The sequence below is a fragment of the Sturnus vulgaris genome, chromosome 15, assembly GCF_052056855.1.
Source record: "Sturnus vulgaris isolate bStuVul1 chromosome 15, bStuVul1.hap1, whole genome shotgun sequence".
Lineage (NCBI taxonomy): Eukaryota > Metazoa > Chordata > Aves > Passeriformes > Sturnidae > Sturnus > Sturnus vulgaris.
The window spans coordinates 19571932-19597497 of record NC_142257.1 but is presented as its reverse complement, the minus strand read 5'-3'; the positions used below and the strand labels follow the sequence as shown (position 1 = coordinate 19597497).

Sequence of the window (25566 nt, the reverse complement as noted above, 5' to 3'; positions counted from 1 at the left end):
CTGGCTCCACGTCAGAATGGCAGGATTTGACATTATTACATTTTTTACATTATTACATTTACATTATTACATGGCTGAGGGATGATCAGCCTCTGGGTAGTGCCAGCTCAGGCCAGTAAAATGGTACAGCTCACATGGGGGGTGGGGGTGGTTTTTTCACAGAATTACAGATTCAGGGATTTACAAAGTTTGATTTAAGTTGGACAAAGATCTCTTAGACCTACCGTGATATTTATTCTGGTCTGGTTCTGGTCTTATATCTGCTGAACTCTCAAACGATTTTCATATGTGTAGGCTAATGAAAGACGTCAAATTAGCACATTTAAGGCTAATTAATTTTCGTTTAAACCTCTCCCAAGATGTGGTGACTAGACTGAGTTTGTAGGGACTGTGGAAACTTTGTCATCCCAAAGGAGCCTGGTTTGGGGGAGAGGACTTTTACGTTTCAGAACTTCATTTTTTCACCTTGACAGTGCCATTCTGGCACAAACAACACATCTCAGTGGGGTGGGAGGCAGAGTCTGCCCGAGGTGGTCCCTGGGATGCTGGGGAGCACCAGCATCGTGCCCTGGCTGTGCTCTGTTAGCCACTGCTGGAGGGGTAGGAACATTTTTGGGGTGGGCATCCCTGCAGGTAAGAGCTCTGTAATGGCCCAGGCCAGGCTGGACAGGGCTGGTGGGAGGGAGGGTCCCTGCCCAGGGGCTGGGACGGGCTCAGCTGCAAAATCCCTTCCAAACCCACCCAGTCTGTGATTTCATGTTTCTAGGAATGGTGTGTCAGGCTTAAATAGAGAGTGATATTAAATGGTGGGGAGTGTTATGAAATAGTGGAGAGTGCTCTTGGGCAGTGCTGGGGTGATTTGTGCCCTTTGGGTCCCTGCAGCACAGCGTGTCCTGCCTGCACAGCTGGCCTGGGCTGGCCACTGGGGCTGCTGTGCTTGGCACCAGCACGGGCATTTCGGCACGTCCTGGCCCTGTGTGCTGCAGACAGGCCCGGGGAGCCAAGGGATGGCTCAGAGTGCTGGATGGGGGACAGCAGCCTCCCTGCTGGGAGGGGCAGCTTTGGGAGCAGAGCCTGCAGCTCTGCACGGGGGAGAGCCCGGGGAGATGGGCCAGGAGGGGAACTCCGTGCCAGGCTCCTGCCCCTTCCCCATCCCTGTGCTGCACTGGGGAGAGCCCCAAGGGATGTGCCAGGAGGGGAACACGGGCTCCGTGCCAGGCTCCTGCCCCTTCCCCATCCCTCTGGCCTGGGGTGGTGCAGGTGGGGCAGGGAGCAGCGCCCAGCCCTGGGGAAACTGTGCCCAAAACTGTTCCCAAAGCCATCCCCAAAGCTGTCCCCAAGCTGTTCCAGACCTGTCCCAAAAACCTGTCCCAAAGCTGTCCCACAGCCATCCCCGAGCTGTCCCCCCACCCCGCAGGCACAGCGGGACCCCGGCGCTGTGTGCGGGTCTTTATCAGCACTCAGGCACTTCCGAAGTGTGTGAAGTCCTTTGTGGGAAGTATTTGCAGGATCGGGTTGCTGTGGTGGAAGTGCCTTTGAGGTCTTTGCTGCGTTAGAGATTTTCTTCTGATGTCTCCCATGCAAATATTTGACCTGTCTGGCTCCTGAGAGCTGCGAGGCTGTTGTGGGGTGCAGGCTGTGTCCTTTGTTCACACGGAGCCCTCGCTCCTGCTTCCCTTCCCTTCCCTTCCCTTCCCTTCCCTTCCCTTCCCTTCCCTTCCCTTCCCTTCCCTTCCCTTCCCTGCCCTGCCCTTCCCTGGGGCAGGACAGGGTGCCTGGGAATGGGGGATGCCCCTACACCCCAAAATCTCCTTGTCCCAGGTGTAACACTGGGGTGATGACCGAGTGAAAGTCACAGCGTTTAGAAGAAATCCCCGTTTCCAGTGACAGCATCTTCCAAAGGTGGCTCAGGACTGGAGCTGCTCCCTGTCCCTGCTGACACCCAGCACTTCCCTGGCTCGTGCTTTAAAACAGAAATATCTGGAGCCTGGAGCTGCTCTGAGCCTCGCTGCCCACCAGCAGCCCTGTTAATAATGTGAGTGCTCAGCACAGCCAGGGTGAGCTCAGGGCACTGGTATGTGGGTCAGAGCAGCCTCCCTCCCCGGGCTGGTTACTCCTCATTTGCACCTGAATATTTGAGAAGGGAGTTGGGCTCTGTGCATTGTAACCATGAAATACAGCGTGCAGGACTCTGCAAGTGTGCACACAAAGCTGAGGGATGCAGCCTTGATTCCCTCGCTGGGAACAGGCTTCATTAGACCCTCCAGACTTTACCTAATTTTGGTGTTATTCCCTCATCATGACATCATGACTGTGCAGACAGGGTCACTCTCTGCTGGTCGTGGAAGGGATTCAGGTGGTTCTGCTGGGGGCAGGCAGTGTTTGAACACATTCCAGCTGTTTTAGCACTGTTGCCTGGGCTGGCAGTCTCTGGAGGAGATTCTTTCTCAGCAGAGTGGATTCTGCTCTCCCATCAGCTGTGATCACTGGGAATGTGGGAATGCAACAACTGGGAAAGCTGCCCTCCATCCCGGGTGTCAGGGCATCCTCTTCATTCCCTGGAAATGACTGCAGGGCTGAGAGTGGTCCCCTGACTGTTCCAGAAAAAGAAATGCAACTAAAGCAACAAACCCTTGGTCCCCTCTGGGATCCTTTTCCCCAGGAAATCTCTTGCAAGGTGCCTGTGGACAGTGGGAGCAGCTGTGTTCCTTCTCCCTCTGCCTCCCCTCGCAGGGGTTTCACCTCCAAAAAACCCCAAACCAGTGCATAGGCTCGAAGGACCCAGTCCTTCTGCACCTTCTCGTGTTTTTCTCTTTCTTTATGTGGACCTGAGGATTTTGTGATAGGTGTTTGTAAACCTGACACTTCTCAGGTGCCCTCTTTCTCCTCTCTTTCCCTCTGCTTTTCTGGCTCCTGCCCTCCCACTCCCAGGAAATATCTGGAAGATAATTTGGCATGTTTTCTGCCACCTTCACATATCTCCCTGACTTCATGTTTTCTTAGCTGGTAGATAGCTTTTCAACATATATATATATATGTAATCCTTTTCACCTAGACTTGTGAGGAATTCCAGTCTCTTCCAGTGGGAGTTTTCAGGAAGGTTTAGGTTAAATGGGCCAATAAGGCAAAACATGTAGCAGGAGATCTCACCCTCTAAAGACATCTTTTCTCTTTTGCTCTTTTTTTTTTTATTCCCCTGGAAAATATATCAGAATATCTAGCTGTCAAAGAATTTAAACAATAACACCTGATCTGAGGATCGGAGCCCAGGGCCTTTGAAAATGGAGATTATAATCAGTGTGTCCAGGGACAGATGGGCTGGCAGTCAGGTGTTGAGCAGCAGCGTGCTGGGGGATGCTGCTCTGCCATGGGACACTCATTTTATTTACTGAGCTCTCCTGCACGTTCTCCTGGGTTTTCCCTGGCACTTCCATTGTGCCATGGAGTATTTATCACAGGACAGCATTCCAGGTGCAGTTTGAGTTAATGTAAAATGTGTTGGTGCTGGCTGAGCTTTTCTCCTGCTGTGTGTGTTGAGTGGAGACAGGAGCAGCCCCTGGCCCTGGGTCAGCCCCCAGGAGCCCTGGTTGCATCCTTCAGGCTGGGATCCATCCCAGAGGGTTTCAGATGTGCTCTTTAAGTGCCTGTCCCTGCTCCTGAGGGAGCTCAGGGAGATGCTGCTGCACAAAGCAACCTCAGCTGCCAGGGGTGCTGCAGACGGGCTCAGACCCAGCCCAAAGCTGCACTGATCTCTTGGGGAAGAGGGGTCAGGGGTCCCGAGAAACAAGAAGATGTTTCCAGCATCTTCAGACTCAAATTTTGAAGAAGTGGGAACTTGTGTGAGGCCTTGGCCTGTCCCAGGGCAGCTCAGATCCCAGCAGGGATCAGACAGCTCAGAGCTCCTCTGCTGAGCCTCCTGCCCTGCTCCTGCTCCTGGGCTGGGCACAGGATGGATGCTCAGTCCCTGGGTTGGGTACAGGATGGATGCTCAGTCCCTGGGCTGGGCACAGGATGGATGCTCAGTCCCTTTGGGCTGGGTACAGGATGGATGCTCAGTCCCTGGGCTTTGGGCTGGGCACAGGATGGATGCCCACTCTTTTTGGGCTGCCTGCCAGGGTGGGTGCTGCTGTGTTTGCCAGCTCCAGTGTCTCACTGGGTGCTGCTTCTCCTCTGCTGCTGGGGCTGTGCTGTGGCACTTGCCTGGGAGGGATCTCAGCACTGCCATAACCCCTGCAGCCCGCAGGAAAGGTGACTTCCATCCACTTCTCAATTATGACATTATTTTATTAGATCTTTAAACTTTAGTTAAATTTTTTATTTAAAAAGGGGGAGGAAGATATCATATTTTAATTAGTAGCGGTGCCAAAGGAGTCCTAGATTAATTATTTGAAATCACTCCATCCAGATGGTTTTAATTTTCACAGCAGGGAACCGACATCTTTTTAAGGTGATATTTTTCAAATTAAAATCAGCTTGGATATTACTCATGCTGGCTGCAGAGCGAGGGGGTGGGGAGCAGGAGCCAGCGTGCCCCGTGTTTGTGCATCTGAGCTGCCAGGGACCTGTGTCACAGGGGCGTGAGCTGGGCTGTCCCCTGGGACACAGCTCACGCTTTTCATGGGCCAGGGGCTGTCCGAGGCTCCTCCTTGGGCTGCCCAGAGCCTGTCCCTGATGTTCAGAGTCACTCTCAGGCTGGAGTGGGCAGGGAATGGGCAGGGAATGGCTCTGAGCTCAGAGGGAGCTGTGCTGTCCCCTGTGTCCTGCCCTGGGGCTTTGGTCACTCCCATCCATGGGCAGCTCCTCGGTGCTCTGGCCGCCCCCCATGGCTGCTGGGCCGGGCTTTGGTGCTGCTCAGCCTGCCCTGCTGTGCTCTCCCTCTGGGGGCTGCCCTCCATCCTCTGCTCAGGGGAGGAGAAGCCCTTCCAGAGCCACCTCTAAAGGCAGGCAGTCCCATAAAGGCAGTCCCATACAGGCAGTCCCATAAAGGCAGTCCCATAAAGGCAGTCCCATACAGGCAGTCCCATACAGGCAGTCCCATAAAGGCAGGCAGTCCCAGCTTTGCTGTTCAGGTAATTCTGCATTGCCCCTGAGCAGCCCCCTGGGTTTCCTGCAGCGCTCCTGGGGTCCCAGCCAGGCTGCTCCACCTGTCCTGGAGGAGCTGTCCTGTGTCCTGTGCCCTGTGCCATCCCCTCCTGTCTCACCTGTCCTGTGTCCTGTGTCCTGTGCCATCCCCTCCTGTCTCACCTGTCCTGTGCCATCCCCTCCTGCCTCACCTGGCTGTCCCTCTCTCAGGGGTCATTGCTGCCTCACAGAAATGGTCACAGGTTTGCTGCAGGTGAGGGGACAAAGTGGCAGCACCCAGGGGTATTTTCAGGCTGCTCTCCATCACAGGTGCCCAAACCCATGAGGTGTTTCTGAAAAACTTCCATAAATATCTATACCTGTGCATGATTGCAAGTAACAACCTGCTGTAACACAGACATTATCCCATTGCTGTCAGAAAGAAGTTTAATTTAAATATCCCCTGTGATAACAGGTTTAACAAATAGACCTAAATAAGCAGCCAGTAACTGGAAACTCCTGAACTTACAGATGTGACTGAGCTGTGAGGGGAAAATTGTTTAGGGCCCTTGTGAGTTAAAGGTTTGTGATATTTGCACTGCTGCAGAAGCCAAAAGCTGACTTTACAAGTGGGAAAAATATTAATGTGTTTAAATGAAACAAACTCCTATTTCTATCCCCATGATAAATCCTTACAATGAACATATTTGCTCTTAGAGGGCTTTAAATCTGAAATATGAATGCCAAAAAGAATGTGACTTTTTGCAGCACAGATCAAACATTCTCCAGAGTTTGGCAAAAGCTGCATTTCTGTGCCGGGGCTCAGAACTCCCAGGCGTGAGTATTTCCAGAGCAGGAGCTGCACTTGCTGACACTCACACATTCTTGCATTGTGTTTCAACCATGTCTCCTTCCTCCTCCTCCTCCTCCTCCTCCTCCTCCTCCTCCTCCTCAGTGTGGAGATGGATCTGAACCAAAATGTCCAGGCTGCCTGCTCTGCCTCCCCGGGAAATTCCCGCAGTCCCAACCTCGAGCACGACTGGAATTTGTGTTTAGAGCAGAGATGGAATAAAAGGATGGGCTTGGATCTGGCTGGGTCTCTGAGATGGTGATGATGGTGATCATGGTGATGATAGTGATGGTGATGATGATGATGGTGATGATGATGGTGATGATGATGATGATGGCACACAGTTCTGCAGGCACAGCTGTGCAGAGCAGGGGTTCGTGGAGATGATCTGTGCCCTGCCCTGGCTCCTGCTGCAAGCCAGCTCTGGCATCAGTGCCCTGAGATTGGCCACGTTTCTCCAGCTAGAGCAGCAAACCTGGGTCTGGGCTGCCAGGAAGGATTTGTGAGCTCCTGGAGGCACAGCCAGGGTGGAGGAGATGTGCAGGGTGGGTGTGCAGCAGACAGAACCAGCAGTGCCCAGTTTCTCCCTGCTGGCTGTTGTGACCTTTGGGAGATCACTGAGATGTTCTGTGTGGCTGAAGCTCTTCTGTGCAGTGTTTGGGGGCTGCTGGCTCTGGGGAAAGGGTTTTCTTTCTCATCATGCCAGTCTGTCATCTTCATGAGAATAAAATCCGTGTTCTTACCCTCTGAGCCCTCCTGCAGCGTGACGAGAGCACTGTCATTGAACAGGGCAGGGGGGCATCAGCATCCCCAGAGGTGTGAGAAGCCAGGTAGATGTGACAGCTGGGGACAGGGTGCAGTGCTGGCCACCACAGTGCTGGGGCAACGGTTGGATGATCTCTGAGGTTTTTCCAACATGAGCAATTCTCTGGTTCTGTTAACCCCGAGCTGATGCTGCTGGTGAGGTGCTGGGGTCGGTGTGGCAGGCAGAGCCCACACCTGGTTGGTTTTTCTGTGCTAAACCAGCCCTAAATCCGGGGTGTCTGTGTGGGGGAGTGCAGAGGGGGCAGCCCTGGGGGTCCCTGGGACTGTCCCTGCAGGGCACCCAGCCTGGTGTGGCTCAGTGGGACAGTGCCCTGGGGTCTCTGCACCCTGCCTGCGACCACACTGGTAAATGCTTTCTTTTCTCCTTCCTTTCCAAGCCCAGCTTCTAGTGGAAACAGACACTTTTGGCAGTCAAGTCCGGATCAAAGGGAAGGAGACAGATTTCTACCTTTGCATGAACAGGAAAGGCAAGCTCGTGGGGAAGGTAAGTGTTTCCCATTAATTCATTTGTAACCCGAGTGTTACCTTGGCTGTAATGATGTGTTTGAGCCTCGTCTGTCAGCTGAAATGAGAAGCAGGAGGGGGTGTGGGGTTTGAGGGCGGCTCTCCTGAGCTCTCCATCCACCCCCAGCCTGGAGAGCAAACCCTGCAGGGCTGCTGCAGGTGTGCAGGGGCTCTGCCTCACCTGAGGGGTCACCTCAGCATCCCAGTGCCATGGGATGCTCCACAGCCCTGTCCTCACCTGGTCCTTCATTGGGGGGGACATTCCAACGTGAATTTGCCCCAGAATTCCTCTAGGGAGGAGTTCAGGGCAGAAGGGTGGGCAGAGCCCTGTGCTGTGGCTCCTCCTGGGCAGCACGGAGCTCCTTCCTGCCAGCCAGGGCTGGAACCTGAACTTTGGGGGATGCCCCGCCAGGGGAGGCATGGAACACACCCCGTGTTCACCCCTGCAGCCCAGCTGGGGTGCTGCAGGAGTGTTTTTTGTGTATTAACTTGATTTTGTAATTCACACAGTCCTGTGTTGTTGGAAAAGCTGGAGGCTTGCTAAGCAGGCAGAGCCTGGGCAAAGCTGAAGTGCCACCAAGAAATGAATGTCAAATAGAACATTGAGCCTTCAAACCTCTGCTGCCCTCACTTTGCAGCACCAGGAGCTCAAACCTGGCATCTTTGTGGCTGCTTCTTTGTCTGTGGGGTTTTGGTGCTACATGAAAATTGTAGGTCCTGAGTTTTCTGGTCTTCCTGAGGTTTTCTCTCACTGACTGCTGAAGTTTTTTGTAAAATCACAGAAGTTTTTGGGTTGGAAGGGACCTCAAAGCTCATCCCATCCCACCCTGCCATGGCAGGGACACCTCCCACCATCCCAGGCTGCTCCAAGCCCAATGTCCAACCTTGGGCACTGCCAGGGATCCAGGGGCAGCCACAGCTGTGCCAGGACCATCAAAGTAAAGAATTTCTTCTTTATATCTGGTATAAATTTATCTTCTTTCAGTTAAAGCCATTTCTCCTTGTCCTATTGCAACAGGTCCTGCTGAAAGGTTTGTGCCCACCTTTTTTTAAACTTTTTTAAATGCTGAAAGGCTGCAGTAAGTTCTTCCCAGAGCCCTCTCTTCTCCAGGCTTTATGGTGGAATCATACTACAGGGAGAGACATAAAAATATGAAAATTCAGAACAAGCATGCCAGCTGCTTTTCTGAGATACCTTTTTGTCTTTTTTTGAAAATCGTTAAATCTGTTCATTTATCTTGCAAACACGGGGGGGAAAGGACTCAAAGGTGCAGTTGTCCCAAGAGAGGCACGATGAGACTTGTGACTTGTGACAAGGGGACACAGCAGCTCTGAACGTTGGCAGTAATTCAGTGCTGGGGCAAAGAGGAGCTGATGGTCTCTTTGGAGGAGCTCTCGAGCTCCTGACTGCTTCTCCTGGGGATCCTGCTGTGGATTTCCTCTGTGCCTCAGCCTCTCTTATCTCGTGCCCTGAGATAAGGCCGTGGGCAGAGTGGGGATGTTGTGTTTGCTGAGGGCTGCCAAGGGCGAGGCTTTGAAGTCTGCAGGGTGAGGAGCAGCCTGGCCTGAGCTGGGCTCCAGCTGCTCCTGCTGAGCCCACAGCACATGCAGCCCTCTGCAACTGCAGGGATTGCCTTTCCCTGCCCATCCCTGCCCATCCCATCCCTGCCCATCCCTGCCCATCCCATCCCTGCCCATCCCTGCCCATCCCAGCCCATCCCTGCCCATCCCTGCCCATCCCAGCCCATCCCAGCCCATCCCTGCCCATCCCAGCCTGGCTGGACAGTTGGACCTGGACCACCAAAGCATGGTCAGAGCCTGCCCTTCCTCTGGGCATGGCCAGGGGTGGTGGCTGCAGCGTGGGGAGCAGAGCAGAGCAGAGCAGAGGAGAGCAGAGCATCCCCTGACCCCAGCACTGGTTCCTGACACCCCCTGGCATGAGGCTCTCTCAGCTCAGTGCTGGGGCTCAGGCTGCAGCAGGTATCCATAGGGAGGGTGTTTCACACTCCCAGTTTCTGTCAGAGATCCTCAGTGATCTGCTGTCCACACACTCCCGAGATCATTGTAGTGCAGGGGGATAATTTTTGTAAAGGCCCTTTAATGAGTTTGCTTTTATTCCTCCACTCTCTGAGCTGAATGTGAGCAGAGGGGAAGAGCAGTTTGGTGAAGGGTGGGAAGCTCCAGACTGGTGACAGATAACTGGGGTCCTCCTTGGGTGTCCCCTGACACCAGGTCTGCAGCACTGGAGCCCTCCCAGCTCCTGGGCAAAGGCTGTGCCAGCTGTGCCAGCTGTGCCAGGGGCATGGCACAGGGGACAGGAGGTGTCCCTCAGGACAGGCTGTGCTGGCCACCAGTGCCTCTCCCAGCCCTGGCCAGCACCACTGAGTCCTGCCTCTCACACACAGCATCTCTGCTGGTGTGACAACTGCTTTCCAAGCCAATATATTCCTTAATGGTCCCAGAAAGTTGCTAATACCAGATGGCAAGGCTCTCTGTATTTTTGCAGGACAACAAACAAATTGTTGCTGGATGCCAGACTGCTCTGGCAGAGCTTTGTCACTGATGCCTGCCAGCAGTGGCCTTTAGGGGATAGCAATAATTTGGGGTTGTTTACATTACAGCTTTAAAAGAGGGGTTTTCTTGAGGCATGTGTGTGCTCAGTCAGGAAAGTTGGCTAAAAAAACTCTGACAGCATCGAAGAGTGGAGGTGCCCACCGTGGGCTGTAAATGTGCCCTGGGCCCCCAAAACTGCTCTGGGCCCAGGGGAGGAGCTGTGGGGGTTCAGCAGGAGTAATGGCACACATTGTGGATCTCCCTGTGACACACTCAGCCATAAACCATCCTGACTTGGCATCTCAGGTGAGAGCAAAACCTGACGTGGCTTCTGCTGGGCCTGGCTCACATCTCCTTTGGAGCTGCAGTCTGGGTCTTCACTCTCCTGTGGGATTGTTTTAATTGAAGTCATCTAAATGAACACGTGCACTGGGGCCTGGAGCCAAGCAACTGTGAACATTGCCATGGTTTGGACAGGGAGACCTGATCCAGAACCATCAAGTGTCCAAAAATCTGGAATCAGAGCCTGCAGGATTGCAAAGGTCTTAAAACCAATGGGATGACAAAACCACTTTTATTTTGGTTGGGCCATCAGAATCTTCTGCATTTACCTGATCAGGCTTTTTTCCTGCAACCTGTGGAAAAAAATTTGAATTGTTTTTCTGAAAATGTAGAAGCTGAGATTCTCATGAAATTAAAAGTGGAAGCTAAACCACCCTCCTCCATTCTCAGATCCCAAACATTGTTGAGAAGCTGGAGAGGAGCTGCAGGGAGGGACCTGGGGGTCCTGGTCCATGTCCTGTCCCTGTCCTGGTGACATCCCTGTCCTGTCCTGGGGACATCCCTGTGCTGCCCTGGGCACATCCATCAGGGTCAGGGAGGGATTGTCCCACTCTGCTCTGGGCTGGGGCAGCCTCACCTCCAGTGCTGGGGCAGTGTTGGGCACCAAAATGTAAGAAGGTCACCTTTTAGCTGTATGTGAACATCTCCAGTTAAACTTCTCAGCACAGCCATAATTCTTCAAGTGTTTGCTCTGAAATGAAGCAAATTGTCCTTTCATTAAAAAAAAAAAAAAAGAAAAAAGAAAAAAAAAAAGAAAATTCTTCATGGTATTGTTTTTATGCTGAGGACTGGCAGGTCTGTGCTGGGGATGTGAGCATCGTGTGTCCTGGCTGTGTCAGCCCAGCAGAGAGCTGAGTAACACATTTACACATTTGCTGTGATTCCTCTTTAGGAAATGTCATGTTTCCTTTGGCTGTTTCTAAGAAGCCCCTGTTCTCTCCAGACTGAGCTTTGCAAAGTCAAGGTTCACTTGCACACCAAGCTTGTAAGCTTGACCTCTGAATCTTTTCCTCATCCCGTGGCTGGAAGGTGCCTGTCCCCTCCCAGGGAAGAAAACCATCTTCTTGAAAGCTGTGTGATAATTGAATTTAATCCTTGCTGTGTCACCATAGAGCTGCTGACCCCTGTCCCCCGTGTTTGGTGGTGGCTGCAGCTGTGTCCTGTTGGCTATTGCAGCTCCCTAAGGTTTCATGGTAATTAAAATTGCTGCTGGGGATCCCTGAGGCCTGGCCATGCCTTGTCTGGGTGGGCAGGGTGTGCTGCTCAATGCATCTTGTGCTGACAGTGCCCAAGTTGGGTTTAATTGCCTTCCTCAGAGCCTCTCATCTCCTAAGTGCAGTTTGGTGCTGGTCTGGAGCACCTCGAGATGAGGGTGATGTTTCTTCTGAGCACTGCTCAGCAAACACACTGCTGGATGTAAATATGATTTATTTCACTGCAGGGAGGAGCAGAGCACTGCAGCCTTGTCCCTCTGCAGTGGCTGCAGCTGAGATCACGTCCAGGGGACTCCTGCTCCTCAAGGACTGTTTCTCCTTGGCCTGAAGCTTGGTTTTGGACAGGAGGTGAGAGAACAGAGGCTGTTTCTGCAGTGGAGAATAAAACCTGTGCTCCAACAGTAGCAAAGGAGAGTTTCTTTGATATGGCAGCTACAGAACTATGTTTAAGGTCAAAGAAAAGCAGATGCTGTTTAAATACATTTTTGTTCTTGAGATTCTCTTGTCTTTTGGATACCCAAAGATGTGAAGTTTTCCTGAGGGAGGACAAGTCTCAAGCCTTGCATTTGTTGCACAGGGATGGAAGTTGGTCACTCACAGGCTGGAACAAATGTGGATGATGATTTTTTATGGATGGCACTTGATTTGGTGATGGATTTCTCTCTTTTCTCAGTAATATAACTTGACACGAAGTAAAGCCATCCTGCATACAAGCAATGACCTTTCTTGGTTCTCAATTCCCCCCATTTAAGCTTGTCCCAGGGAAAGTGGTGTCACTCCTGGACTCCTGGCTGGATGAGATTGCATTTGTTTGGAATGATAATCAGTTTGCATGTTTGTTTAATGTGAATAAATCTGGGACAGACCCAGGACTTTCTATGAGGTCAGTGACTGTTCTGGTCTCGTCATCCTGCTCCACTCAGCATCTACATCAAACACTTTTTAAAGAAAACATTTCCTCTAGTGGCACAGCTCTCTGTATCACAGGATCACTGAGGCTGGAAAAGCCCTCCCAGGTGCCCAGTGCCCACCTTGTGCCCAGCCCAGAGCCCTCAGTGCCACCTCCAGGGGTTCCTTGGGCACCTCCAGGGCTGGGCACTGCTCCTCCATGGGCAGCCCCTTCCACGTTTAACAAATCCCCCCAATGTCCACCCTGAAGCTCCCCCAAGCCTGAGGCTCTGTCCTCTCGTCCTGTCACTTGGACAGAAGAGTGACCCCCACCTTGCTCCAATGATACATTGAATTAAAGCCTACCTATATATTGAATTAAAGCCTACAAGGAATAGGCTGCTGCTCTGAGAGGGCTTTTACAGGAAGTGCAGGTAAGGCCATAGATCTGCTCAGGTATCACACCTGGAACTGCCTGGGCATCCCGATCTCCTGAAGAGCAGTGGCAGTCTCGACTTAAGTTCCCTGAATTTTCTCTTGGTTTCACTGAGTTCATTTAAAAAGCAGTCGGTATTTCTCTCTAGCAGTAAGGACATGCAGTTCTCTGGTGCACCTTTGCTTGGCAGACATTCCTAGGTGCACTTTCCCAGGTGGGGCCACCTGCTTTGCCCTGATGCTGGCCGTGGCCACCCTGCAGGGCTGGCAGGAGCCCGTGGAGGGATGGAAGGGGCAGGGGAGGAATCCTGTCCTGGGCTGACCCCAGCCGTGCCTGGCCCAGCCCACAGACACTGCTCTGTGTCCTGTCCATCCTGAGATAAACAGAGAGCTCTCCCAGGGCAATGCCGGGGCTACTGAACTCAGCTACAAAAGGGGAATTTTGGAATGGAAGGTAGAAGGAAAGAAGAATTTTAAGCTGTTCTCTTCCTTCCTTGGTTCCTGCAGCTTGTGTCTGGCACAGACAGGCACAGGGCTCTGCCAAGCCTGGCTGTCCTGGCCCATGCAGGACCGAGCCCTTTTTGCTGTTTTTGGGAGGGGTGGGGTGCCTTGGATCGGGGCCTCTCAGGGAGATGTGCCCTGCAGGAGCATCTCCTGCCCGAGGTTTTGTGTTACTGCCTGCCTCGTGAGTGCACTTACACGTCCTGTATACACAATTAACCTCTCGGCTGTGCTGGCAGACACTTTTATTGAACTGCCCATCATGACTCCTAAGTATTTTCCTGGGAGGATTGTGCAGGTTCAGAGGGCAGGGAGCTGGAGGAAGCGTGCATGAGGCTGAGTGACTCTTGGCAGTTATGGATGAGCTTCCCTGATTTACAGCCTGCTCTAGGAGCAGGAATGTGCATTTGGGTCAAGAGGTGTCTCTGTGGTCAGGATGCCTTGTCATAAATCCAGGATGCTGAGCATCAGGATGCTGCTGAGGGCTGTGTCCCCATGATGCCATGAAGTGCAGGGCTCGCTGCTTGGGCAGGTTCTGTGCTCCCCGTGCTGATTTCTGAGCTGCCTTTGGAAGGGGGGTGTGTGTGTCACAGGGGAGGGGGGCAGTGCTGCAAGCTGTGACACCAACACAGCTCCTGCACTGCCTCCTTCCACCTGGGATTTTCCAAACCATGTGGAGCGAGTCTGGAGGAGGCTCTGAGCATTGCCCCTCTGACTTTGAGCTGAGCTTGTGCAGAACTGCAGAGAAGGAACATCCTGAAAGGCTGGGCACTGCTGGGGGACAGCTCTGGGCTGGCAGTGGTGCTTGGGCCACCAGCCCTGCATCCTTCAGGAGCAGCTCAGGGCACTGCTGAGCCCTGCTCCTGCAAACCCAAACCTTCCCTGCTGTGGAATAGAGGAGACACAGGGCAGGATTTCCTCTGTGCAATGCACTGGGTGAATGTAACAGCCCCGGTGTCCCGGGAATTTTCAGCAGCTCTTGGAAATGACTGCTGAGCTCAGTGGGTGTGCCTCGCCCCTGGGGTGCCATGGACCCCAGCACGGTGGGTGCTGGTGCTTGGGGACCCCTCTGTCTGTGTGTCTGTGTGTGGAGGGGGAGAGCAGATGGGTGCAGGAAGGGCCCATTTTCAGTGGTTTTCCTTGTAAAAACCTGGGTGCTGCACCTTGGCAGAGCTCTCCCTGCTCCAGGATTTTTTTGGGAGGCTTGCTTCCCTCGCAGAGGGAGATGCTCTCCATGCTCGGGGGCTGCTGTCACCACAGCTGGGCTGCAGGAAGGTGCTGCTGAGACCGAGCCAGCGCTGCTCTCAGTCTCTCTGCCCGTGCCAAGCCGGCGTTCCTGGGCTGGCACGGTCGCTCTTGGTGGCCTTTGGGGTTTGTTGTCATTTGCAGCACATCACCAGTGGCTCGCCCAGAGAGCCCTAATTGCAGCAGCTCTTGAGGAGGGGAAGTGTTTTAACCCGAGCTTAGCTGACAACAGCTCAGTTCGTGTCCTGATCTTTGCAAACAGAAACTTTCCCATCCTGGAGGGCTCGCCCCGCTGACCCGAGCTGCTGGTGCGGGCTCTTTGTTGCTGTGAGAGCCGAGGGAAGTTTGGGTTTCCCGGTGCCCAGATCTGTGATTCGTGAGCGAGAAGAGCTGTCCTGGGCTCGGTGTGCCCTGCAGAGCTGCTCAGGTGGCTCGGGCTGCACCTGCCGGGGCTTTGGCTGGGGCTGGTGGCACAGAGCGAATTCCCCCGGAGCTGCGGGCTGTTCACGGCAGCAGCGCCCCGCTCCTGCTACGACAACAAAGAGCTCTTTGATCCTTTCCATTTGGAGAACTTAAAACGAGAAAGCCAAACTACAATAAGACCAAGTTGGGTCATAAAAAAAGGAGAGCAGGAGCACCAAAGCGCTCCGGAGTGTAATTGTAGAAGCAGCAAATGCTTTGGCACTTAATTGTGCTTTAGTGTCAGTTCAACATGTTTCACGTTTAGGACTGGAGAGCCCCTCGCCAAATGCTCTGCACAAACAATCGGGGCTGCTCCTTGCTGAGCCCTGGGCTCTGCTGCCCTCAGCTGCAGGCGCCTGGGCTGGCTCAGGGTGCACAGCTCCCAAATCCTGCATGGAGGGAGAGCCCTGCTGCTCCAGCCCTGCTCTGCAAAACCCTGGCACTGCTGGGGTCCCTGCCTGGCACCGGGCACCGACCCACTGCCAGCAGAGCTGCTCCCCACCCAGCCCGTGCTCCAGGAGATGCTGTGCTGGAGCCACCCTCGGTGCTGGAGCCACCCCTGGTGCTGCTCCCCATCCCTTGGTGCTGCTCCCCATCCCTTGGTTCTGCTCCCCATCCCTTGGTTCTGCTCCCCATTCCCTGGTGCTGCTCCCCATCCCTTGGTGCTGCTCCCCATCCCTTGGTTCTGCTCCCCATCCCTTGGTGCTGCTCCCCATTCCCTGGTGCTGCTCCCCATCCCTTGGTGCTGTTCCCCATTCCCTGGTGCTGCTCGGGCTGTGCTTTCCCTTCCCCCTGCACAGAGCTGGAGCCACAGGAGCTTTCCCTGCAAGGTGGCTTTTAGATCAGGCATTTTATATGGGGTTTATCAGAACTTTGGCTGACAGATCCCACATCTTCCCAAAGCTGTTGGGTGTGTTTAAACACAAACACGCTCTGAACGATTTCTTAGCGAAGAGCTGACCTGCAGGGTGGCAGGGTCTTGTTGCATGCTGTGCCAACACCAGCAGTTTGGTTTGTGCCTCTGCTGTGCCCTGCTCTGAGCAGGGCCGGGGCTGGAGCTGCTGCCTTGGGATGGAGGGGCCAGAGGGCAGGGGCAGCCCCTGGGGCACAGGGAGCCCTCGTTCTGCTCTGGAGGGGACAGGGATGTGGGGCTGGCTCTGGGACCTGCTCTGCCCTGTGGCCACACCATCACTCTGGGCCAGACAGCCCCTGAAGTGCTTTATGGTGAGGAATCAGCTGAAAACACAAAGCTCGGTGTTGTGGAGGGTGGGTGCTCTGCAGGGCCGTCCCTGGCAGTGCAGGGTGTGTGGAATGTGGCTGGGCACAGCTCCCAGCTGGCACAGCTGGCACAGAGGCTGCAGCCCTGGCTCGGTCACCAGGAGCTCCTGGGAAGGGAAGGGAAGGGTGAGCCCGTGGCTGGGGCAGCCAGTGATGCTTGGCCAAAGCTGCCTCCCTTTGCTCTCTCCTCTCCTTGGAGGAGCGAGGGGATGCCTGACAGACACAAGGAGTGATTTGCTATGGATTAAATAGGGAACTGATTCAATTTTAAACGTTGGGCACCTGATGCTTAAAAATGACTGAAAACCCTCACAAATTGATTTTCCCCCTAACAGATTGCTGTGGCTACAGCTCCTCATGGTGTAGGTGAATCGTGTGAATGATTTATCCTATTAGGGATCATAAAAGAAACGGTTAAATTATCTTGTCAGTATTTGAACACCATTTGTGTGTCTGTGACGTGTCTTAGCACATACAGGAATGCTCTGTTTGGGGAAGTGAGCTCCTTATCCTGATTTATCTCTAGGTACTTGTAAATGTTGCTGTAATTTCATGTTATCAAACCATTTAGCTCTTCCTCTTCCAGAACGAAGTTATTTTATCTCATGCACCTTGTTTACTTCAAATTAGCCCTGAGGTTGGCCTGAAGTTGCACCTTGTTATTCCTCCACCTCCTGTCTCCGTCTTAGGCTCTGTCGGCAAATTTGAAGGTATAAGTAAATACTTTTTTGTTATTAATAGAATAAGTTCCCCCTCCTACACACATGCTTTCTTTTCATTCCAGTCTTCATTTTCCGTGAAAAACTGACATTGCAGCACAAGCGGAAACCTCCCAAATTGCATGAAAAAAAAAAACCCCCTTAATTCTCCTAGCAACAAGGTCAGGGCTCAAACGCAGTCCCTCTCCAGGAGCAGGGGGAGCAGCCCTCCCCATTACCTGCTCCCCCTGCAGAATGGATCCGGTCGGTTCACAGGCACCTGGCTTTGGGTGGATTTGAATCCCAGCCATGGCATTGTTTAAAAATTCTCCACTCACTGGGGAAGGGCTTGTAGTGGGCTGAGCCCTGAGAAACCTGGAGCTGGTTTTATGGCTTCCCATTGAAATCTGGTGGAACCCTGTGGTGTTGACTGATTTCCCCCTTTGCCACTCATGTGGCTTTGATCAAACTCAGGGCTTGGAGAATGACACCCCCAGGAACTGGAACCACTGAGCTTTGCCCAGTTCTGCTGTTCATTAAAGCGTTTGTGAGCTTCCAGTTGTGGATGGTGAAATGAGGACCTTTGTGCCTATCCAGGCTGGAGACTGCAGGTCCTAAGGCAGAGCCCCTGGGCAGCCCCTGGATTAGCAGAATTGTTGCAAAAGTCGCCAGAATTTCCCCTCTTAATGAGACCTTCCCTGGTGCAGAAAGCCTTGAGGCAGGAGGGCAAACACCAAACACAACAAACACCTCCTGTCCCAGGGATGGAACCAGAGCTGTGCTAAAGGATTGAGTGCTGCAGGAGTGGCTGTCCCTGGGGCTGGTGATACCCTGGGGCTGGTGATGCCCCTGGGGCTGGTGATACCCTGGGGCTGGTGATGTCCCTGGGGCTGGTGATGCCCCTGGGGCTGGTGATACCCTGGGGCTGGTGATGCCCCTGGGGCTGGTGATGCCCCTGGGGCTGGTGATGTCCCTGGGGCTGGTGATGTCCCTGGGGCTGGTGATGTCCCTGGGGCTGGTGATGCCCCTGGGATTGGTGATACCCTGGGGCTGGTGATGCCCCTGGGGCTGGTGATGCCCCTGGGATTGGTGATGCCCCTGGGGCTGGTGATGCCCCTGGGGCTGGTGATGCCCCTGGGATTGGTGATACCCTGGGGCTGGTGATGCCCCTGGGGCTGGTGATGCCCCTGGGATTGGTGATGCCCCTGGGGCTGGTGATGCCCCTGGGATTGGTGATGCCCCTGGGGCTGGTGATGCCCTGGGATTGGTGATGTCCCTGGGATTGGTGATGTCCCTGTGGTGATGGTAATGCCCAGCCATCCTGGCTTTCCTCTGCTGCTGCCTCCAGCCTGGGTCAGGTGCCTGATGGTTCCCCTGTCGTGGGTGTTTGGGGTTCAGGGGTGCAGGGAACCTGTGCAGGAGAGGTTCCCTCCTGCTCCCTGATCCCCTGCCCTTCCCACAGACTGCAGCAAACTCCCCAGGGCTTGTGCAGCGCGTTTTGGGATGGCTCCCCTGGCAGGACAGGCTGATTTGTTTTTGGGGAGGGATGGTGAGCATGCAGGGTCAGCTCCTGAGCAGAGCTGGGGCTGGGCTGAGCAGCTCACCCTGCTGTGGCTTCCCTGCCCCCCAGAATGTGATGGCTGAAGCCTGAGAGGGTCTGACAGTGTTTGGTTTGGCTGAGCAGGGTTTAACATAGCACATTTAGGCCTGCAGTTCCAAAAAACTCATTGATTAGAGTGCGAAGCTGAACTGGGCTGTGATGGAAATCCTTCCTTTGGCTTTGCTGGGTGTTGAATGAAGCCCTGGGTGATGGTTTGTATCTGTGTGATGGCTTATCCTGTGCGTGCTCCTGAACCTTCTCATGCCTCCATCAAAGTGTGGGTGCCTGAGACATTCCAGGTGCAGCCCCAGGAGCTCAGCAGGTCAAGGGCAGGAGGTTTTGGTGAGGAGAATTTATTTCCCGTGTGCTCAGGGACCTGGAGGTGAGGGGTGTGATGCTGTCACTGGCTGCAGTGCTGTGGGCAGAGACCACAGCTCAGTGTGGCTCTGCTGCTCTGGATCTGCAGGCTGAGCTGAGCCCAGCTCGGCCCCGGGGCTGCCCGGGGTCCCGGGGATTTTGGGGTCTGCAGCAGCCCCGGGGCTCCAGGTGTGTCCCTGTGCTGCCCTGGCACCCCGGGCTCAGGCTGAGCCGTGCAATCCCTCCAGTGGGTTTGGGTTGCTGTGGGTGGAAACCCACAGGGGATTTCAGGAAACATCAGAAGTGGGGGGTAGAAGGGGAAATGCTGTTGTTTGGGTGAGATTCTGGGGTTTGGGTTTTTCCTCACTGAGTATGATGTTTCCCTGGCACGAGTTCAATTCATCCTCTCTCCCTAATGGAAAAAAGCAAAGCTGGATGTCTTGCTTTGCTTGCACTTGAAGGCACTGGACTGGATAAACTTAACTGTTGTCTTTGAAAAATTTTTCTTCCCTTGGATAAGAGCATTTAAAAAAAAAAGAAATTATGACCTCACGCTTTCATGCTTTTAAAAAAAAAATAAAATTTTGATTTCAGCTGATGGATGTTATGGCTCTCATTAACAACGTTTGAACCAAAAGAGGTCCAGATGTGATGATTTTATTTATGCCAAATTGGGTTTTGGTCACTGAGCTTGCATTTGGATTATTTATTTTTTCTTTTCCTTTTGTTTTTTTTTTTTTTTTTTTTTTTCCTTTTTCAGCCTGATGGCACCAGTAAGGAGTGTGTCTTCATTGAAAAAGTCCTAGAAAACAACTACACGGCACTGATGTCTGCAAAATACTCAGGCTGGTACGTTGGATTCACCAAAAAAGGGAGGCCAAGGAAAGGGCCCAAGACCCGGGAAAACCAGCAGGATGTTCACTTTATGAAGAGATACCCAAAGGGGCAGATGGAGATACAGAAACCTTTCAAGTACACTACAGTCACCAAGAGGACTAAGAGGATACGACCCACCAACCCCAGCTAAAACCAGACAAAAACAGTGTCACAATAAGAAACCACAAAAAGGAAAAAAAAAAAACAAAAAAAAACAAAAAAAAAACTGCACCAGAGGAATATTTTTACATTAAAAATAAGGAAGAAGCTCTATTTTTGTACATTGTGTTTAAAAAAAAAATAATAAAAATAAAAAAAATTAATAAAAGACTAGATGGCAAATGCTGGGGAAAGCTGTTCGGGATTTATTGTGACTTGAAAAATGAAATGAACTGCTCTATTTAAATTGACTTCTTGTTGTTGATGACACACAGGTGCTTATTTTGCCTTTTTTTTTTTTTTTTTTTTTTTTTTTTTTGGAAAGGACAACTTCTGAAGCATATCCCCAGAGGGAAAAAAAAATAAATATTAAAAAAAAATAATAATAAAACCAAAGAAAACCAAAGTTCTTTCCCAAAGTTGCTGAGACCCTGCCCCGCCAGGGGTGGGCAGTAATTATTTGTAATTATTTATTTCCTGCTGCCAGCCAGGCCAGGCTGGGGCTGCAGGGATGAGCCCAGGAGCTCTGGCAGCCACCCTCTGCAGCCCCTGATGACATTGGGACTCACAGCTCCGTGATCCTGCATCCTGCTCACTTCTGGAGAATGCTGCTAACCACATCCAAGTGACTACAAGATGACCTAGTACACCAATGATAAGGGAATATTTTAAAACCAGCTATATTATATATATTATATATATATAAGCTATTTATTTCACCTCTCTGTATATTGCAGTTCCATGAACCAAGTATTACTGCCTCAACAATTAAAAAATTATTTAAAACACATGGACATATCTTTGCTGTTCACACTTCTTTCCTCTCCCTGAGTAGTGTTGTTTTTTGGTTTTTTTTTAATGAGTATTTATTGCTGATTCTGTACTTCCTCCTGTTCCACCTTCCTCTTCCTCCCTGGCTGTTGCCCCAGGGAAGGGTCTCAGTGGGGTGGTGGTGGGCTGAGTGTTTTTTGGGAGCAGCACATTTGATATTTTTCAGTCCCAGGAATATTTCCTAAAGCTGTGGCCAAGCAGAAAGCAAACTGGAAAATGAGTGTCTGAGTGCATTAACACATACTCACTGTGCCTTGAGTTTCCTTCACTGGAGCTTTTGGAGGGGCTCCTGCTTTCAGTTCAATCTCAATTCCTGTTTAATTCCAAATTGTGCCTTTTAACACTTGCCCTCAGCCACACAAATCCCTGTCCCCTGCCCTGCATTCTTCACCCAGCTCATGCAGGGACTCGTGACCCTGGTCAGACTCTCCTCCCTGGAATTCTGCACAGGATCTGGGAGATGGAAAGTGCCCCACAGCAGGGAGTGGGGAAAAGAAGCAAGAGGAAATATCTGCTAGGTATCTATATCTATATCTATATCTATATCTATATCTATATCTATATCTATATCTATATCTATATCTATATCTATATCTATCTATATCTATATCTATATCTATATCTATATCTATATCTATATATCTCTATATCTATATCTATATCTATATATCTCTATATCTATATCTATATCTATATCTATATCTATATCTATATCTATATCTATATCTATCTATCTATATCTATATCTATATATCTATATTTATATCTATATCTATATATATCTATATCTATATATCTATATCTATCTATTTCTATGTCTATCTATCTATCTATCTATCTATCTATCTATATCTGGGTATGTAGTGAGCTCAGATTGAAGCTGGAATAGTGATGGAGCCCAAAATGAAATATCTGAGCTCAGATTGGAGCTGGAATAGCAGTGGAGCCCAAAATGAAATATCTGAGCTCACATTAGAGCTGGAATAGCAGTGGAGCCCAAAATGAAATATCTGAGCTCAGATTGGAGCTGGAATGGCTCTGGAGCCCAGGTGGGGTTGTGAGGAGAAGCTCACTTGGCTTTTCCTTCTCTCCATGTGCAGACACCCCCTGGTTACAGCCAGGGCTGGAAATGCTCAAAGCCACTAAAAAAGCTTTTTCTTGTTAATCAGGAGAATGACTCTCCCCAGAACAAGCTTTCCCAAGATAACTCTGAGAGCTGCAGCCAAATCCTGCAGATCAAAGCTGCTTGGGAGATGGTGCAGATAAGCAGGCAGGCTTGAGGATGCTTATCTGAACCCATCTCCAAACCTTGCAAGCCTGGAGAAGAATGAGCAGAGCAGAGCTGGGCCATGCAGGCTGCTCCAGGAGGAGCTGGGCAGGGGACAGGGAGTCACTCCTGTGCCAGGGGGGCACTGGGAGCTGCTCTCCCGGGCACCTGGGGCAGGAGCCACGGTGCAATGGGTTGGTGGGGGCTGGAAAGCTTTGCCAGCTTTGTCTTCAGATGGATTCGTGTGGGAAGGGTTTGGGGAAAGTTCAGAGGAGTGCTGGGGTGGAGGGTTGGGAGCAGCTGGAGATTTGCTGTGTTAGTGCCTCCAAGAGGAGACACCCAGCTGATTTCCAGGGTGAGGAAAGTTTTATGGGTGGCTTTTTTCTCGCTGAAACATTGCCATGGCCCACGACCCTGATGGTTTCACTGGTGGAACCACAGGGTTTGTTTGCCACTGCAGAAATTGGAAGGGGTGAAGGCTGGAGAAGCCTGGGCAGAAGGGATCTCCTCTTCCAGACTGGGAACAGCCAGGGAGGATCTTGTCCCTGTCCCACAGGGGACACTGGCACAGGGCAGTGAGGGGCCATACAATGGGGGTGCAGCTGGGGCCTCTGCCCCTTGTCTGAAAGGACAACATGAGGTCAAACACCACAGACAAATTCCTCTCTGCTCCGGAGGTCAGGGCAGGACCTGGCCAGTGACAGCCACCCCTAACCCCAAACCCCAAACCCCAAACTCCAAACCCCAAACCCCAAACTCCAAACCCCAAACCCCAAACTCCTAACCCCAAACCACTAACCTCTAATTTACGGGTTTGGGGTTAGGAGTTTGGGGTTTGGGGTTTGGGGTTTGGAGTTTGGGGTTTGGGGTTTGGAGTTTGGGGTTTGGGGTTTGGGGTTAGGGGTGGCTGTCACTGGACAGGTCCTGCCCTGACCTCCAGAGCAGTCTGTGGTGTTTAACCTCATTTTATCCTTTCAGAAAATCTTCTCAGTTGCCCTGAATATGAGCTGAGATTTCCCATGAAGGCTTTGCATTTGATTTACTTTATAATTGCAGATTGTTAATGAGGATTTAATTGTCATTTTGGGATTCTCCTCAACGTAACACTCTGTGATGGCATTAATGTGTGTGGAGTTCTGGGCAGACACGCTTCAATCAGTTTAATTTTAATCAGTTTAATCATTTTAATCACTTTACTTAATTGTCTTGCTGGTGGAGCCAGGCTGGACAGGCACCCGTGCAGGGGTGATGCTCTGCACCCTGTGCTGGTCGTGTCCAGCAGCTTCCCCCATTCTCTGCTCAGTTTGGTGTCTCTGCACTTTCACAAAAGCTCTGGAACAGGATTTCAGCCCCGATTTTCGACTGCAGCTGGAGAAGATGCTCTTTGTGCTGTCCAGGAGAGTTTGTGCAGCAGGGATTGGGGCCAGCTCTGGGTGGGACAGGTTGGGTGACAGGACACAGGGGTGACTTTGGCTGCCAGAACAGGCTGTGTTACCTCGGAGAAATAAGGCTGGGATGGGTGAAGATGTGTGGGTAGTGGTGCTTGGGATTTTTTGGACCACTGGGTTACTCTACAAGCCAAGTATCTGCTGATGCAGGAGGAAGAGGAGCTCTGTGTGTGTGTGTGGGTCTGTGCCTTCCCCCAAACCCCCTCAGCCACACTCATCCAGCAGAGGGAAAAGGGTCACACAAGGCAGGGGTGTATCCCAGGAAAACAGCTTTTCTGTGTCCCCCAATAAATCAGCTTTTCTGGGTGTCCCCAATAAAACAGCTTTTCTGTGTGTCCCCAGGAAAGCAGTTTTTCTGTGTGTCCCCCAATAAATCAGTTTTTCTGTGTGTCATCAATAAAGCAGCTTTTTCTGTGTCCCCCAATAAATCAGCTTTTCTGTGTGTCCCCCCAAAAAGCAGCTTTTTTTCTGTGTGTCCCCAAGAAATCAGCTTTTCTGTGTCCCCTCTGAAGGTATAAAATGCCACGGGCTGTGTCTGCTGCCAGGCAGAGCAGGTATATTCTATTCCTATGCAGAATTTCCTGGTGCTGTGCCAAAGGGTGGAAGTTTATACTTAAGATTCACAACAGCTGTTTCAAGTGCCTCTGTCTCGTGCCAGCCATACCACCTGAATGGCCAAGGGATATATATAAAACTTCAATTATTTTTTGAATGTTTGTTGTTATTCATTTGGAGACAGATGAGAGGAGATTCCTCACAAATGATGTAACCTATGCAGACTGTTATTTCCAACAGTGTGAGCTGAAAAATTAGGGAGGAAAAACCAGGTCAAACTGAAACTTTTCTTTTTTTTTTTTCTTTTTTAAGTGAGACAAAGTTCTAAGTGGAGTGATTTGGGTTTACCAGAGACATTTAGTTCACTCTGCTAAGGATTTCTTTAATTTCTTTAAATGCGTGGGATTTCATAGGGAGAAAAAAGAGAAATAGAAGTTTCAAAAGTAAAAAACAGTTATGTGTCAAAAAGTCTCCCTCAACTGCTTATTTGTCAGTTGAAATTGATTTGAGCATTGAACCTTCAATCCTGTGGCAGTTTTGTGTTGCTGCCTGTCTGCATTGCTGATGGAAACTTTTCTGGAGCCCATGGATGGAGCAGAGCCCAGCCCTTGTCCCTGTCCCACCATTCCTGCTGCCCCCCTTTCTCAGAGGCTGAGCCCTGGCTGATGGAGCAAAGCTCAGAACGCTGTTTCCTTTCTCCTTTGGCTTTTTAAATCAGTGCCTGTGTTAAGGTGCCAGCCCAAGGACATGTTCCACACTGAGTGTCCTCCACTGTCCCCATCCTCAGCAAGGTCTGGCACATCCTGGGGGCTCTGTGGCCACCAAGACCCGTGGGTTTAGTGCTTACAGACACAGACCAGCCAAGCTGTGAGCTCTGGGCTGGTGGTGACCAGTCCCTGACTGTGTTTGCTGTGGGTGGGACTCGTTTCCAGCCAGGAAATCACGGAAAGTTGAGTCCAAGCAGTGCAGTGTGAAGGTGGCTGCCCCCTGCCTGGGCAAGGGCTGGTCCCCAGCCCCGGAGCAGACTGAGGGGAACTGTGTGCACATCCCAGGGGAACTGTGTGCACATCCCAGGGACTGGAATAGACTGAGGGGAACTGTGTGCACATCCCAGGGGATGTTCAGATTGAAGGGAACTGTGTGCACATCCCAGGGAATGTTCAGATTGAAGGGAACTGTGTGCACATCCCAGGGAATGCTCAGATTGAGGGGAACTGTGTGCACATCCCAGGGAATGCTCAGATTGAAGGGAACTGTGTGCACATCCCAGGGAATGCTCAGATTGAAGGGAACTTTGTGCACATCCCAGGGAATGTTCAGATTGAAGGGAACTTTGTGCACATCCCAGGGACTGCCAGGCTGCAGGACCCGTGCCTGAGCCACAGGAAGTGTAAGTGAGTTATGCTGGGATTGGAAAACAACCCATTGAGTTTCCCAAGCCACATCAAACCCAGCTAAAGAGAGATGAATTGGTCTGCTCAGGCCTAAAGGATAGAAAACACTGCCTTTGTTTGGAAAAAAACAACCACAGTGGCCAGCAATAACAGAAGACGTAACCGCAGCAAAGGCTCTGCTGGGAGTTCCCTCCTGGGCTCAGCATCCCGGCCTGTGCTGGCA

At 51.7% G+C, this 25566-nt stretch overlaps 1 protein-coding gene across 1 annotated transcript in view; it reads left to right on the top strand.

The window, feature by feature from the left end:
* Positions 1–20167, top strand: part of FGF18 (fibroblast growth factor 18) — a 61303-nt gene extending 41136 nt beyond the window's left edge. The window contains exons 4-5 of the mRNA XM_014889938.2: positions 7114–7220; positions 19574–20167. Coding sequence (XP_014745424.1) covers positions 7114–7220; positions 19574–19840 — 374 coding nt within the window. The 3' untranslated portion in view covers positions 19841–20167. The remainder of the gene's footprint in view (positions 1–7113; positions 7221–19573) is intronic.
* The last annotated feature ends 5399 nt before the right edge of the window (positions 20168–25566 follow it).